Source organism: Hydra vulgaris, chromosome 06, assembly GCF_038396675.1.
Source record: "Hydra vulgaris chromosome 06, alternate assembly HydraT2T_AEP".
Classification (NCBI taxonomy): domain Eukaryota; kingdom Metazoa; phylum Cnidaria; class Hydrozoa; order Anthoathecata; family Hydridae; genus Hydra; species Hydra vulgaris.
This window is the reverse complement of record NC_088925.1, coordinates 50,077,501-50,093,512: the sequence shown is the minus strand read 5'-3', so window position 1 is coordinate 50,093,512 and position 16,012 is coordinate 50,077,501. Positions and strand designations below refer to the sequence as shown.

The window sequence follows — 16,012 nt, the reverse complement described above, 5'->3', positions numbered from 1 at the left end:
TTATTTATCAGAAACTTTTAAAGTATCAGAAATGCACAAGAAACTTTTACCTACTAGAAACAAAATATAAGGATTAATGTTAACAGCACCCATAAGTATATCATCCCGGGGTTTCGGATATTTTTTCGGACACCTGCGGGGTCCGAATTTTGTTGATTTTTTAAAGTGTTTTTATTGTTACCTATTAAACGCGTTTTTTTTTATATATAATTATTTTCAAATGTTGCTATAAAACTAAAGTCATAGCCCTTATGGCTTCCTCAGCGCTGGGAGCCGAGTCATCAAAATTTGGCAAATTAAAACTGATCATAAATTATTTCAAATCCACAATGCTCGTTGATTGATAACAAAACTTGATGCTTTTAAATATTAGCAAAGATTTGTTGAACATCATTTGATTTGAAAAGGGTTATTTAAAATTAGGGTCAGGGAAACAACGGAAAATCAATCTTTAATTAAATTATGATCAATTTTCTTTAATTAAATCAAAAATCAATTTTCTGGATCTGATGGAGCAATTTTTAAGTTTTCAATTATGTTCTTGCTCTTTGCTGATTTGACTTTTATATGACATAGTATACCATTGAATTATAACCTTTCGTCGATCTTTTTTGCCATTTTTACATCAAAGTTTCATCCCCGGGAAATACCCTAGTTAATTCTTTAACCGGAGGAAAAAAACAACCTTTTTTTGACATCATAAACAAAAAGTTTAAACTGTGAACATATAATTATTGCATAACTTTATTATATTTAGTTCTTTAGCAATCAACATTACTATATTAGAATGATTAAATTTAATGATGATAAAAAAATTAGTCGACATTTTTTTCTACTCACACCCCCTAAAAAATTACGTGTTCGCGCCGACCCTGCTGTTATTTAACAACTGGTAGCACCTAAATAACTACAAAAATAAAATATATTTATTTTTATTTTAAAAGATAGTCTCATTGTAAGTTTTTGTAAATCGAACTAATTATTAAATGTATTTTTAGTTTATATTTTCTTGTTTTTTTATAAAATTACAAACGAATTCTTAAGTTTTATTCTTTAAAATACTAAATATTAAAAAACTATTGTAAAAGAGACCACAATCAGCATTAGGAATAACAGTGGAAAAATTAGGTTGGGGAAAAAACCTGGGGAAAGGTTTAAATTTGTGATGCCCACTGTAAAGCATCCTGCTGCTGTAATGATGTGGGGAACATTTTCAGCTGGAGGGGATGGATGTATTCGTTTTCTGGAGCCTGATAAGACTTGCAATGCAAGGTGGTAATTGAAAGTGTTAGAGGGTCAGGTAAGTAGGTCAGCCAGACTTCTTTTTGGGGCTCAGGAGTTTTGGCTTCAAGATGATGGTGCACCCTGACATAGGGCTAAGGTGGTTCAAGACTTTATTAAGGGTAAAGGTTGGCAGATTTTGAACTGGGTCCCTCAGTCTGTTGACTTGAACCCAATTAAAAATATCTGGTCAGTATTAAAAAGGAAGGTTTGGACACACAATTTTACAAATACCACTGAAATCAAGGCCAGAATTATAAGAGTTTGGAATCGTGAACTATCACTTAATTAAAAAAAAAAAAAAGCATTGTCAATGACTGATAGGCTTAAAGCTGTTATCAGGGCCTAAGGCTATTCAATAGACTACTAGTTGATGTTTTTTATATACGGACTTTACTTAACTGCATTATTACTGTGTTTTATGTTCAATATTGTGTGCATTAACTAATGAAATCCTTAGATCGGTTACCATTTTTACAAAATTCAAGGGTGTCCACAATTTTTCCGACAGTAGTGTATATATATAAATATATGTATACAACTATATAATTATATATATACAATTATATAAATATATAATTATATAACTATATATATATACTTTTACAATTATATATTTTACTTGATACAATTATATATTGCATATATATAATTATATAACTGTAAATAATTAAAAATTAGTACGTCCTGTAATATACAAACGGAATTTGATTGCGTAGTCTAAATATTTATTGCGCGCGGTTGTAACAACATTTACAGCGCTTCGTTTTTCAATTTCAAAGAGATTTATCGTTTAATAGCTGCATGTTTTACCACGTGAAAGCCTAGTGAATATTCTTAAAGCTTTAACTTTTAATATTCTTAAAGCTTTAACTATGAATTTAACTTGAATATTCTTAAAGCTTTAACTATTTTACACACACAAAAAAAATTCAATCTATTATTTATATATTATTATAACGATTTATTAACTTTATTATTTTCTGGCATTGGAACTAATATTTTTGATTTTAACAAATTTTGAACTAATATTTTTGATTTAAAGTTTTAAACAAATGCTTGTTTCATGGGACACTTAACAACTTGAGGAAAAACATAACTTTATAAATATATATTAAATCACAATTTTTTTGTATAAAAACTTAGAAAATCTTTTCTTAGTTTTCTCCATAGGTGTCCCTCTACTAGTATTTATGCAGAAACTTAAGATTGTTTTAAAAAGTTTGACAAACAGCAAAATAATGCTTCGAACTTATTTAAATTTGAAAAAAGCAGCGTTTTATGTTTCTTTTTTTTTTGATAACCAAATGATCAAATGATACTCAATTTGTTACGTTATTTGGGAATTGATTGAGTTTGTTATATTACGAAGAAAAGAAATAGTTTTTCCACAAACTGTTATGCTTCAACTTGCAAATATTGCAGAAAACAATTATGATTTTTTACTATAGAGTTTATTAGTAAAAAGACATAAATTATTTAATAACTAAAAAGTTTATAATATATAATAAATTTATATATAGTATATTTAACTATATAATATATTATATTTAACATATTTAATTGTTTTTAATGAAATTATACAATCATTTATATTTATAACATATGAATAATATTATATATATATATATATATATATATATATATATATATATATATATATATATATTTATATATATATATATATATATATATACATATCTATATATATATATATATATATATATATATATATATATATATATATATATATATATATATATATATATATATATATATATATATATAAATATACATATCTATATATAAATGTATATATATATATATATATATATATATATATATATATATATATATATATATATATATATATATATATATATATATATATATAAATATATATATATATATATATAAATATATATATATATATATATATATATATATATATATATATATATATATATATATTTTATACGGAGTAAGGAGTAAAGGACTCAGTCACTATCAATATATGGATATCAACAGTATTATAATAACTATTAGCAGTAAACAACTAAGTTTTATTTGAGTAAAAACCAACCACTGCAACTACCTGTCACTACAGTAAGGTTTTATAGTTTGTATAATGATGTCATATAAGGTAATATACTTTACAATTCAAGGAAATGCTGCTGCCTTAGATATTTCTAATATGTTTAAGTTCTACATGACTGGTTTGAAAGATGATAAAATGTTTGAGGTATCTATGCTTGAACCTATGATAAATGTCTGAACAATGAATTAAGTATACTTACTGACATTAGTACTTTTAATTTATATACTATCGATGGATTATTAAAATTAATGCTAAAGTGTTAAATAACTTCTTCAAGTTCTAATCTTAACAGATGAGAACTTAAATAAAGTTATTGTTTTTAATGTGCTATGTAGTTTATAAAAGTCCATTAAGAATAAATGATTTTAAAACAATAGCTGTGATAACAAGTTCATATTTCCCTTAAGCATTTTGTGGTACTTGTGGTTTAAGTTTTTCTAAGAAATCAATAACAGTCTAAATGTATTTCTTGGTATGTAAAGTTCCATCTAATTGCAAATAAGTTTTTCATTTTATAAAGAGAGTATAGAAGTATCTCGAGACATAAACTCTTTTCGTATTATTTTCAAAGTTGATTTCAGTATGATCTCTAGCAACTCAAAATAATGGAGAAGATTATTAATGTTTAAACTGACAAATGTGTAGTCAAATTGTATAAAAGTGCCTTTTGTCTTCATTTGTTGTTTGCTTTCTGATGTGTATTTTTAAATAATTTATGGTTAAATTCTTAAAAAAGTGCGAGCATCTCTTTGACAAACTGTTGATTAAGTTTGTTGCTTACAAGAAGATTGTATTATGAAAAATTTTCTAGGTTTTGTAATATTGTGCTGAAAAAATAAAGCATTTTTATTCTTTAATGAAAATAAGGATTGTTTAGACTACCTTTTGTGGAAATTGAATGTCACTGGTTTGATGTATATCTACAAGTGTCTATACAAATATCTGCAAAAATCTATCTTGCAAATCTACAGCACATTTTAAAAATTATCATCAATTTGTTGCATGGATAAGCTCAAGTTGAAAGAGCCACAAAAGTCTGATCATTTACAATATCTATGATTAAGAATTTAATGACTTTCTCATATAAAATTGCATTCCATGCTAAAAAAAGAAGAGCCTTATGTTTGTACCTTAATTATAGATTTTTTTTTTAATCTTAAAATGCAATGTCACTATTTAGTATTCTTTTTTTTGTTCATAGATAATATCAAAGCTGAGAATTCAAAATCAAATGCTTTAAAACGAGCAGCTAGTAGAAAACTATAGTCTTTTGAGAAGCAATATATTAATAAGAAGCTTGTTTAACAGAATAATAAACTTCTTTACTGATGTTATATATATATATATATATATATATATATATATATATATATATATATATATATATATATATATATATATATATATATATATATAGTTATAAATCAAAATATATCATTTAAGATATATAATATATTTTTTATAAGAAGTTTTGTTTGCTTCATTAGTCTTTTAAGTCTAAATGTTAGTATATATATATATATATATATATATATATATATATATATATATATATATATATATATATATATATATATATATATATATATATATATATGTATATATATATATATATATATATATATATATATATATATATATCAATAAATTGTTCCTTATATTTATTAGTTATATTAGTTATGGGTCGTAAAAGCTGGAGTGAACTAAAAAATACAAAAAAAGGACCTGGTAGAAAAGCAAAGAAGCAAGAACCTCCAGAGCAAAATTTGCCAAAGTATCTTTGTAAGTATTCTTAAATCACCTGCATCATCATCACCATCACCATCATCATCATCATCATCATCATCATCATCATCATCATCATCATCATCATCATCATCATCATCATCATCATCATCATCATCAATCACTATTTAAAATGTTGATTTAAGTCTAGACAACTTATATTTTTGTTTATTAATATATCTTTTAATTAATAATTTTTTTTCTTCCTATAATGAAAGTGCATTTGATTAACTGTTTTTAAGACCATTTCTGGATTAATTATAAAGGCCCGTAGACAAAAATATTTAAGAAATTATATAGACAATAATATATAATATATTATATAAGTATAGAAATTAAACTTTATTTAAAAATACAAAATATTTATAAGTGATTTTTAAGTTTAAAAGTTGTTCTTTAGCACAAGTTTTTCCATTTATATTTATATTTCATTGTTTTAATGACATGAGTCATATTTATAAACATAAGTAATGCTCATTGTTAATCTTATTGTTAATTAATGAAATCTGTAAATTCTTCAAAGTTGTTATTATTAGTTCATTGACTTGGTAGATAAAAAAAATCAGTAATTAAAAGTTAAGAAACGCCAATAAAGAATTATGTTATGAATATGATTGTTTAAGAAATAATTGATAAAGAAATATAACACTTTTGAAATACCAAATTTAAATTTCATTTGTAATTTTTGGTTATAATTATATTGTTTGAATGATTTTTAAATGTTTAAAATTGGGGTTGGTTTAGTATAAGTTGTATCTTTTGTACATTAGTTTGTAATTGTTATTTTTTAAATATATTATCTCTCATATTTAAATATTATCTTATAATTATCTCATTTCGGAGTTATATAGTTAAGAGAGGGTTACCACAAATAAGTATTCTCCTCGTCTGTAGTGGCCTTCTTAACCTTGAGGAGGTGAATTAACAAAAAAACAACAAAAAAAGGGTTTTTAAGTTGATGTTTTCATTCAATTTTTTCATTCAAGTTGTTTTGCAATAAAAGTTAAAGAAAAAAATTTGGTCTAATCGAATTTTTCCTTTATTTTATATTTCCTTAAGTTTAAGTATATGCTTAAATTATTTTTTTAGAAAAAAATTTCTTTGAACATAAGTAAAATAGTTTATTTTGTAAAATAATTCATTTTAAATTATTTTTTAGTTTAATTTTTGGTTTAACGTTTGCAATTATTACTGGTTTATTGTTTGCAATAGATTGTTTTTACTTTTAAAACTATTTTCAAGAAACAAAAAATATAAAATGTTCAAAATGTTTACGAACTAAATAAAACTTTCTTCCTCACTTGCACTAAACGTACTATTACAGACGCTGCAACTAAATTTATAATTATTGAGCATTAAAATTCTTTTAAATTTTTATGATTTTTTAATTTCAAATTTTAATTGCAAAATTATTTGAATAAGAGAATTTTAGAAGACTAAAATTAGGGATGGCAATCCCGGGATCCCGTACAAATTGTTCATCCCGAAATCCTGGGTTTAGTCTCCAAAATTTCCTGGGATTTCGGGATGGTCATAAAAAAAGTAAAAGTTTAAGCCTAATTCATAAAATGTAAATATAGGCTTTGAAATAGTAGCTGTTTGGTCTTGTCGCTGTTTATTATCTTTGCAATATTTTCTTTTTATTCTCTCTCTTTCTGTATTTTATCAAAAATACTAACTAAAAACGTTCTTGCTTTTCTCCAAAATATGTACAATTAAACATATAAAAATGTATATTTAGTATAATACTAAAACTAATATATTATTAAAAATAAATAAAATTTTAGCGCTTTCTGATGAAAAGATCAAGAATAGGAGGAATATATTAATTTTATTTTGGATTTTCTAGTTCATTCTAATTCCAATGTGTGCGTGGTTTTAATTCCATTTTTAAGTCCACTCACTTTAATTACAAATGCGAGCCTGATTTACAAAAGTTTTTTTAACATTGGTTTAATTAATGAAGTTATCAAAATAAAGGTTTATGAAATTACAAAAGTTTACTTTAATTTAATGTTCGTTTAATTAATGAAGTTATTCTTATACATAAGGTTTCTTAAATAAACTTTAGTTATCATTATTTAAAAAAGAAATTATTTTCTAAAGAGGAAGATTACATTCGAGATTCAAATAATTAATTGTTAGTTAATGAAACATCTGATGTTAAAATTTAGCATCAAATTATTGGTCATGTTATAACAAAAGTCAGGAAAAATTGTAAAAATGTTTAAAAGGTCCTTAAACAAAAATAAAAATTATTTACAAAAGCACGTTGAAGTAATTGTGGTAGCACTTTCAACGAGACTCAACTTTAATTTCCTCTGACATTGCATTAAAGTTTATGTTGACAAAAATAAAAGAACAATAATCTAAAATTAAAAATGATTGATATGATACTTTGAGTCATCGAATTAAAGAGAGGAGAACCCGTTAAGGAACTTAGTATATCTTCATGGCCAGATTACTTCATAAAAAATCTCAGAAGTTTTTGAACCAAATACAAGTACCCAAAATAAAAAAAATGATGATAAACCTGATAAAGTGTTTTAACTCTGTAGATATAATTACAGCAGCAACTTGAGTAGTGATAATTGTATTTAGTTGAACTAGGTTGTTTCAAGCCACCAATATGATAATAATGTCAAAGCAATTAGTGAACAATTAAATGAAGTGGTGGAAAAAGGATTGGCAGCAATACGACCACAAACTATAAGGGTAGAAAAATACTTTTTAAAATTCAAAAAGAAATACTGCTCTTTGAAAGTAGTAGCTCAGGATGTGATCACTTTTAAAAAACATGATTATATACTATCTATACGGCTAGCAAGTGTGTTGTCCGAACGAGCATTCTCAGCTATTGGGTTTTTATGTTTAAAAAATCGAATACAATTAAGCGATAAAATAATTGACACGTTGATTTTTTTTAGGGTAGTACTTTTAAAAACAAATATAATGTATATTCATGCATGTTCATTAGGCTTATGACTTTTTTTCAACCGCCTGCTCCTGTACTGTAGTTTGATGAACTTTTACCTAAAAAGCACAAAATGAACTATTATTTGCATATCTTTTGAAAAAGGTTCACCCCGCCATTGAAAAATCGATTTGACATAAGTACTACTATGTAATGCATAGTAATACTTATTTCATAGTAATATATAGTAATACTTATATATACTTATTTCAAAATCAATTTTTCAATGGCGGGGTGAACTTTTTTCAAAAGATATGCAAATAATAGTTCATTTTGTGCTTTTTAGGTAAAAGTTCATCAAACTACAGTACAGGAGCATGGGGTTGAAAAAAGTCATAACCCTAATGTTCATATTTTTAGTTATTATTTATATATATACTGTGTTATCATTTTAAGGTATTGTTTTATAATTTAAATTACTTAGGTTCATTAATGAATGAAGTATTTTATTTATATTATCATTAAATTAATCATTTTTAAGTGTTTGATAAGTACTTAAAACGTTAATTCTTCTTACGCTTCACTTTCTACAAATGCGTTTATTTCTATTCAATCCCAGGATTTCCCGGGGACAAATTTCTTAATTCCAAAATCCCGGTATTGAAAATGTCCAGGATTTTTGCCATCCCTAACTAAAATTCTTTTGTTCAAATAGATTTCTTTTTAAAATTCCTAAAAACAACTTGCATATTTATAGAAAATGTTTAATCTTGGTATCGCTTTAAATAAAATGAAAATATACATTAAATTGTGTTTTTTATATTCCAGGCCTTGTTTTAAAGCGTTACACATAGAGCGGTTTATGTACACCTTAAACAATTTTACGTAAGCAGTAAACGATTTTGGTTAAGCAACTTTTTATCATTTTTTAACTTTTAAATTATTCTATAATTGGTAAGATAAAAGAAGTAATTAATTTTTAAAAAAGCCACTTTAACATTTGAATGACGTTTCTATAAAAATATTTGTTACAAATTTGAATGACAACAATGTTAGATATAAGTGCTATTTACTACTGAATAAAACTCAAATAAAATTAAAAATTTATTCTTATTTTGTTTTTATTTTATTGTTATAACTGATTTTTTCGCTTTAAAAACGCTAATACTTCAAGCTCGAAGCAAAGATCGTCATATAATTTAATTCTGATAAAAAAATATATGACTTAATTTAAAACTAATTTAATAAAAATATATAATTTTATTCAGATATATAAAAAAAAGATATTATTTAGATTTAAAAAATATATTTAAGTTTATTAAAATTAAAGTTAATGCTTGGGTTTAACTTAACTGTCAAATATATTTAAAAATATTACAAAATATTGTTCAATATCTATTTGATCTGTTTTTAAAAAATTTAGCTCATTTTTATCGCAATTGTTTTTTTTGGTTTTCTTTCCTAAACATTTTTATTTTACTCAAAATTAAATTTTTAAATAAATGGCTGTATCAAAAATTTGCACTAATGTAAGTTAAACTTTTTTTTTATACTGCAAGTTAAATCACAGCGATTATTTATTAATAAATGATATATACAGCAATAGTATTTTAACAGAAAATTATATTGGGGGGGGGGGGCAGTACTACCCCAAAATAGTTTTAACAACCTTTTTTTTTTTTTTTGTCTTTTTTCAGTTGATTTCTTCGAAATTATTTATTTGAAAAATTATTGGGGGGGGGGGGGCAAATGCCTCTGCTGCCCCCTCCTTCCCTCCTCCCCAGTTGTAACAGGCCTGTTTAATAAATGATGTTTGGAAAAATAATCTTTGCTTTCACAACAAAGTCGTTAATAAAATAATAAACTTTTAATAAATAAAGTAAATAAAGTAGCGTAATTTTTTTATTTGTTACTTGCTAATTTTTTTAAAATAAGAAATCATTTGTAGTTGCAAAGCCGTAATTAGAAATTTAAGAAATAATCATTTAAAAATTCAAAAATTTAACATATTTTAATTCAATTAAGCAAATGTCGAGAAAAGAAAGAAATTTGTTAATATCAAACATTAAAAAAAATGTAATATAAGGTTTAATTGTTTAATATTAAAAATAAAGTAAAATAAAATAAACATTCCCTTATAGAAATAATAAAAAAGAAGTTAAATAATATTTAACTTGTTTTCTGGTTATTAATATTATTGTAAATTAAAAAATGTTAATGACTTTAAAAAATAAAAAAATAAAAAGAATTTTATGACGTGAAATTTACATTAGGCTAAATTTACAAATTTGCATTAAGCATTTTTTATTTAAAACAAGGCAGCGACGTATCCATGTCGATTTTGATACCGGTATACTGGTATGGGCCTCCTAATTTCTGCCAAACTCAATTTAAAACAATTTTGTATTAGCATCAAGTTTGTGATAAAAAAATTAAATAAAAAAATTCTTGATTACTTATTGTGTTGCTATTTTGTAATATTAAAATTTGTTGTCATAATTACAAAATTGTTTTTAAAAAATGTCGTTTAGAAAAAGCAACATTTGCAAATGACTTTTAAAACAGATTATAAATGTATTTTAAGTCAATCAGAATGCTTAATTCGAATTCACGTGGATGAGATATGGAATATGTTACTATTGGATTAAAATGTAAAATGCATGTTTTGATTGGATTAAAATAAGAAACGCTTAGCATTTTTTATTTTTATAATTCCTTTCATAAAAACATTAACTTGTTTCAAAATATACTTAAAATGAGTTTCTTCTCCGCTTACATTTTCATAACTATAATTTACAATTCAATTATAAACTCTATAAGCTTTAAACTTTCTCATTTTAGTTAATAGTAAAAATAAAAATAAACGGTTTTAAATTATAAAATAAATAAAACTTTTTTAAAACGTAATAACATAATCATGCCAAAAAATTTGATTTAATAAGTAAGAGAAGAAGAAAAAAAAAAGTTATTTACTTTTGAATGAATTAATGACCTTGCTATGCTTGTGTTATAAATGAATTAATGACCTTGCTATCCTATAACTCTGAGTTTTATGTTTTTTTAAACTTTTTAAATTACGAAAATTTGTTTGCAAAAGTTTATATAGTACATTTAACTTATGTAATATGGGTCAACAAAGACTTCTTATTGAAGCGACAACAAAAATTCCTCCACATACAGATCTTTACTCAGTAAAAATAAAAATGCAAATTCTGGACAAAAGTCAATTCTTGAAGCATTTGCTGTTAACCAAACTATAAAACGTATGTAGTATTTGTAAAGAATATGGAGATCTTGGAGAAGTGCGGAGAACTAAAGGCGCGAAACTTTTTGAACATCCACAAAGAACATTTCTGCACATCAAAATTCAAAGAGACACCAGGATGCTGCCGAAAAACGTCAACAGGTCACAAAAATATATTCAACTAAAGGAACTGTATACAATCAGATGGTTGATGGCAGCTCGCTATACAGAATTGCGGGTAAACAGCATAACTGTAACATCATAAAAAAGTTTTTAAAAACTGTTTACTTTGTAATTAAAAAGGACTAGGCAGTTCGAGATATCTTTAGTGATATCGTTGAATTTATTCGAGATCTTGGCGATAAGGAGATAAATTCACTCTTTAAAATTGCTAGCAAACGAGCAACATACACATCATCAACTAGTGTTAATCAGTTCGTCAAAATAATAAGTGATAAATTAGACAATGAGGTTTGCACAAAAATTATTTTGGCCCATGACTTTAGTGTTCTTGCTGATGAGACAAGCAAGGTGGCGGATAAGACTGTGTTTTTTGTTTTCATTAGATATGTTGATTCTGATTCTCATACTTTGAAGAAATATTTCTTGGTTTAGTCCAAGTTATTGGAAGAAAGGATGTGAAACCTTATGTGAACAAATACAGCTTGTTTTAAAATCGATAGATATCCAGCAACTGCGCTTCCATGGCTTTGATGGAACTAACACAATGAGTGGGGTGCGTAATGGTTTACAAGCTAAAAAAAATTTCTCCCTACTCAATGTACATTAACTGTCATTATCATTGTTTAGCTCTTGTGTGTGTACACTTAATGAAAGAATTTGATGTCCTAGTTAGCATTGATACTAATATCTTGGGAGTTTAGAAAGCCATGAAATATTCTAGCGTAAAGGCCTCAATATTCGATGCAGCGCAAAATGCTGACGGTTTAAATCCAGCGAAGTTACTTAAATCTGCTCTAATGCGTTGGTTATCTCATGGTACGACTATATCATTACGACTCGTTTCAAGATTTGAACAAGTCATAAACAGTCTCGATGCAATTGTTAATGAGAAGTACGATGCAGACCTGGACAGTCTAACATATCAATTACTTGTTTCTGATAATATAGTATTTTTCTTTTACTGGCTGATGTTTTAGTACCAATAAATAAATTTGCAAAGTTTTTACAAACATGAAACCTAGTCTACTAAAAAATAAACTTAAAATTAGACCTTTTTAAAAATGAGCTTAACAATATAGCCAGCGATAAAAGTCCATTATTTAACACTCATTCAAATAAATTTCTCAATATATCTAAAGAGCGTCAAGGACTAGCGCTTCGATTAAGAAAAAATAAATTGTTTAACATAGTCAACACCAGATGACTATGTTAAACATAGTCATCATAGTCAACATGGTGTTGACTATGTTAAACAATTTATTCATCAACTGTTTCTGGTGTTGACTATGTCAAAATGTTTGACATAGTCAACACCAGAAACAGTTGATGAGTTTTTAAAGAAAAAAGTGCCATTTATGAGGAGATTAAAAGAGGAAATTGATGCAGCAATGCAAATGAATGATGATGCATTTTTAGCGTTTGATACATTTAATGCAACTGGTGAAAATCAAGATCCCAACAAATTTTCAGCTAACATTAGTAAACTTTCACAATTTTATGGCCATCAAAACCTGCTGTTATTGACGGGGAAATTTTTTTTGCACCATCATTGTTTATTCCTATTCAAGATAATGAAGACAATATCCATCATTTTCTCTCTTATAATAAAAAGGAACCTAAAAATTCAAGCTTTAGTAAAAGAAAGCAAATCAAAGAGTAGTAACATTGATATATATAAGCACGAACACCCAATAACAAGCAATATTATTTATACTGTTTTCCTTACCGAGTATGTATGTGAGCAGTACTATGATATAATGAAGTTATTCAAATTGTCTCTACTCATTCCACCTAGCACGGCAAACGTTGAAAGAGGGTTCTCTATGCTAAACTTAGTACATTCTAAACAAAGAAATCGGCTTAGTGTAATAGCACTTGATCGCCTTATGCAAATTTTTTTGGTTGGCCCAGGAAGTTTAACAAACCAAACTTATGATGAGCTAACTGACATTTATCAAGACTCGGGTGAAAGACGCATTGATTTATAAAATGTCTATCCTTTCTAATATGCCTTAAATAAATCTTGTTGATTTATTTAAAAGAAATATATTTATATATAAATCTATTGTTTATAAAATATTGTAGTTATAAGGATTCTCTCGCAGGAGAAGCAGTAAGGAAATAAATTTGATCTCATTCTTTATATTATATAGCGTATTTAAAAAATTTTTTTTTTTAAATGATTTTTAGCTAGAAGCTTATATTATGTGTTAACAACATATAAGATATAAGTAGAAACATTGGTATAGCTAACTTTTGCAAGTCTTTGAGTATATTAAGTTTAATAGTTGAGTAACTGTGAGTTACTGTAGTATTCACAAATTCAAAAAGCCCTTTATGTTAAATAAAAATCTTGGTACAAGAGAGCTAATAATCATACTTCAATTCAAAAGTTAAATTTAGCATGGCGTACTTTATGACCCCTAATAAAAAAATCAGATAAAAGATTGTATATTATATGAATCAGGAAAGTAAGATGAAGGAAGCAAATTCCTAAGATTCCTTATATGCGGTAGTGGTGTAGTGGTAGAGCGCTCGCTTTGTAAGCGAGAGGTTCCGAGTTCGATTCCCACCACGTCCCTGGTAGTACCGCGCTCAACTTGTTTCTCCGCGCAGTGGCCTTGTTCGTCAAGGTTCGTGTTTCGGAGTTATAGAGTTGAGAGAGGGTGATAACCACAAGTAGCCTCCTCATCTGTAGTGGCCTTCTCGGCTTTGGGGAGGTGAATTGTTTTAAAAAAAAAAAAAAAAGAACTGATGCTTGAGGAAAAAACAAGACAAATAAGAGTTTTTGGAGCACTAAGGAACAGTCACAGAAAAAGGATAAGACTTAATTGAATGACGAGTAACACGAGAATGAATTTTAGAAGATGGTGCAAGAGATGCTAGCTCTTTAGAGCAGTGCCCATTGTAGTATTTGTAGAAAAGAGAAAGAGAAAAATGAGATCATAGTTTTAGAGAGATCAAACCGTGATCAGAAGTACCTAAGGGTAAATGTGGCGAAACTGAGCACTGACTAGAATCAGAAACAAGACATAAGTCGAGTAGAGAAGGTAAATGATTTGGGTTGTCTGCAAAACAAGTCGGAAAGTTGAGTATTTGAGTTAGAGATTGAGAAAGACAAAATTTGTGGGCCTTAACACCTGCAGAACCACTGACACTAGAGCCAAGCCATTCAGTGTGATGAGCATTAAAGTCACCAACAATGACAATATTGGCTGATAGATAAAGAAATTGGCTTGGTCAATTTGACCAGAAATAACATTGAAAAGATTGCAGTCTTGAGATGAAGGAGAGGGATATAGAATAAAGAGAAAGGCGATAGAGTGAAGTGGTGCTAAAGAAAAGCACATAAAAGTATAGTTGGTGGATTCAAACCGAGTTTTCAAACAAAGGGTGAATTCTTATGAATGTAAATGCCCAGGCCAAGCATTTGACTATTGGAGTCTTTAAGAATTAAAAGAAGATAACCATCAACACTAAGATCACAAGATGAGACACCTAAACTCAAATTAGTCTCACAAAGAGCAAGTTGGTATAGTGAACTTTGCAAGAGATGAGACTCAACAGAAGAAAAGTTACTTCGAAAACCACGAATATTAGTGAATAATAGGTTTAGAAAACTTGGTGATGACGATGGTTTTTTGTGTTTTATAGTTTTTAGCACTTTATTCATTTTTAAATTTGTTAAAGAACTTGACTCAAAGCATAGATAGTACTCAGTACATAATTTAATAGTCCAAGCAATTGCTTCATTACTATTAATAAATCCTAAGTGGTAACAAAGGGCTCCAAATGTGGCCTCGACAATGCACACCAAAAGTATGAACAGGGGCACCATCCAAGCACAACATGGCACTGTTAATACTCTGATATTTTACAACTGTTGATGGAATCATGAAACTATGTAAAATTTTTAAAAATAGTCATCATTTTATAAAAAAATTATTATTTTAGATTTCAATGCCTAGAAAATGATATTTCTGAACTAAAAATTAAAAATATGGATTTTTACAAAAAAATTTTATTATAATTTTTTTTTCTTAATGTTTATTTATAAAATATTGACTATTTTAAAATTTTTTTATATAATTTTGCTTTTTTTGAGACCCACCATGATATACTTTTGAAGAACTATTTTTTTGATAATTATAGGGACCCATCTGATGTTTAAGGGTCTTAAGATACCCTTAAAAATATATTTTTTTTAAAAAATTTTATAATTCTAGTATTATTTTACTATACAGAAAATATTTAGAGGGTGAGAGCAGACATTTAAAAAAAAAAGTTGTTTCAATGGCCACCCTAATCTCTAGCCTTTACTCAACCAAGAGCCCCTAGTCAGTGGGTGTTTTAAATTGGAGTTGGCTTCTCCTAGCCTTTGCCTAAAAAAAATATCCTACAAGGCAAGAGGACATGAAGCAGGTTGTACTGGGATGCATGTTACCAGGAGCAGGATAACCTGACCTGACTTTTCTCTGTTATATATCAGGGCTCGAATTAAGTGTAT

At 26.7% G+C, this 16,012-nt stretch overlaps 1 protein-coding gene across 3 annotated transcripts in view; it reads left to right on the top strand.

Moving 5' to 3' along the window:
- Positions 1–5,033: 5,033 nt before the first annotated feature.
- The window catches only part of LOC100207336 (uncharacterized), a 59,187-nt gene continuing 48,208 nt past the window's right edge, over positions 5,034–16,012 (top strand). For all 3 annotated transcript variants that reach the window (XM_065800393.1, XM_065800392.1, XM_065800391.1), the window contains exon 1: positions 5,034–5,161. In XM_065800393.1, coding sequence (XP_065656465.1) covers positions 5,059–5,161 — 103 coding nt within the window. In that variant the 5' untranslated portion in view covers positions 5,034–5,058. The remainder of the gene's footprint in view (positions 5,162–16,012) is intronic.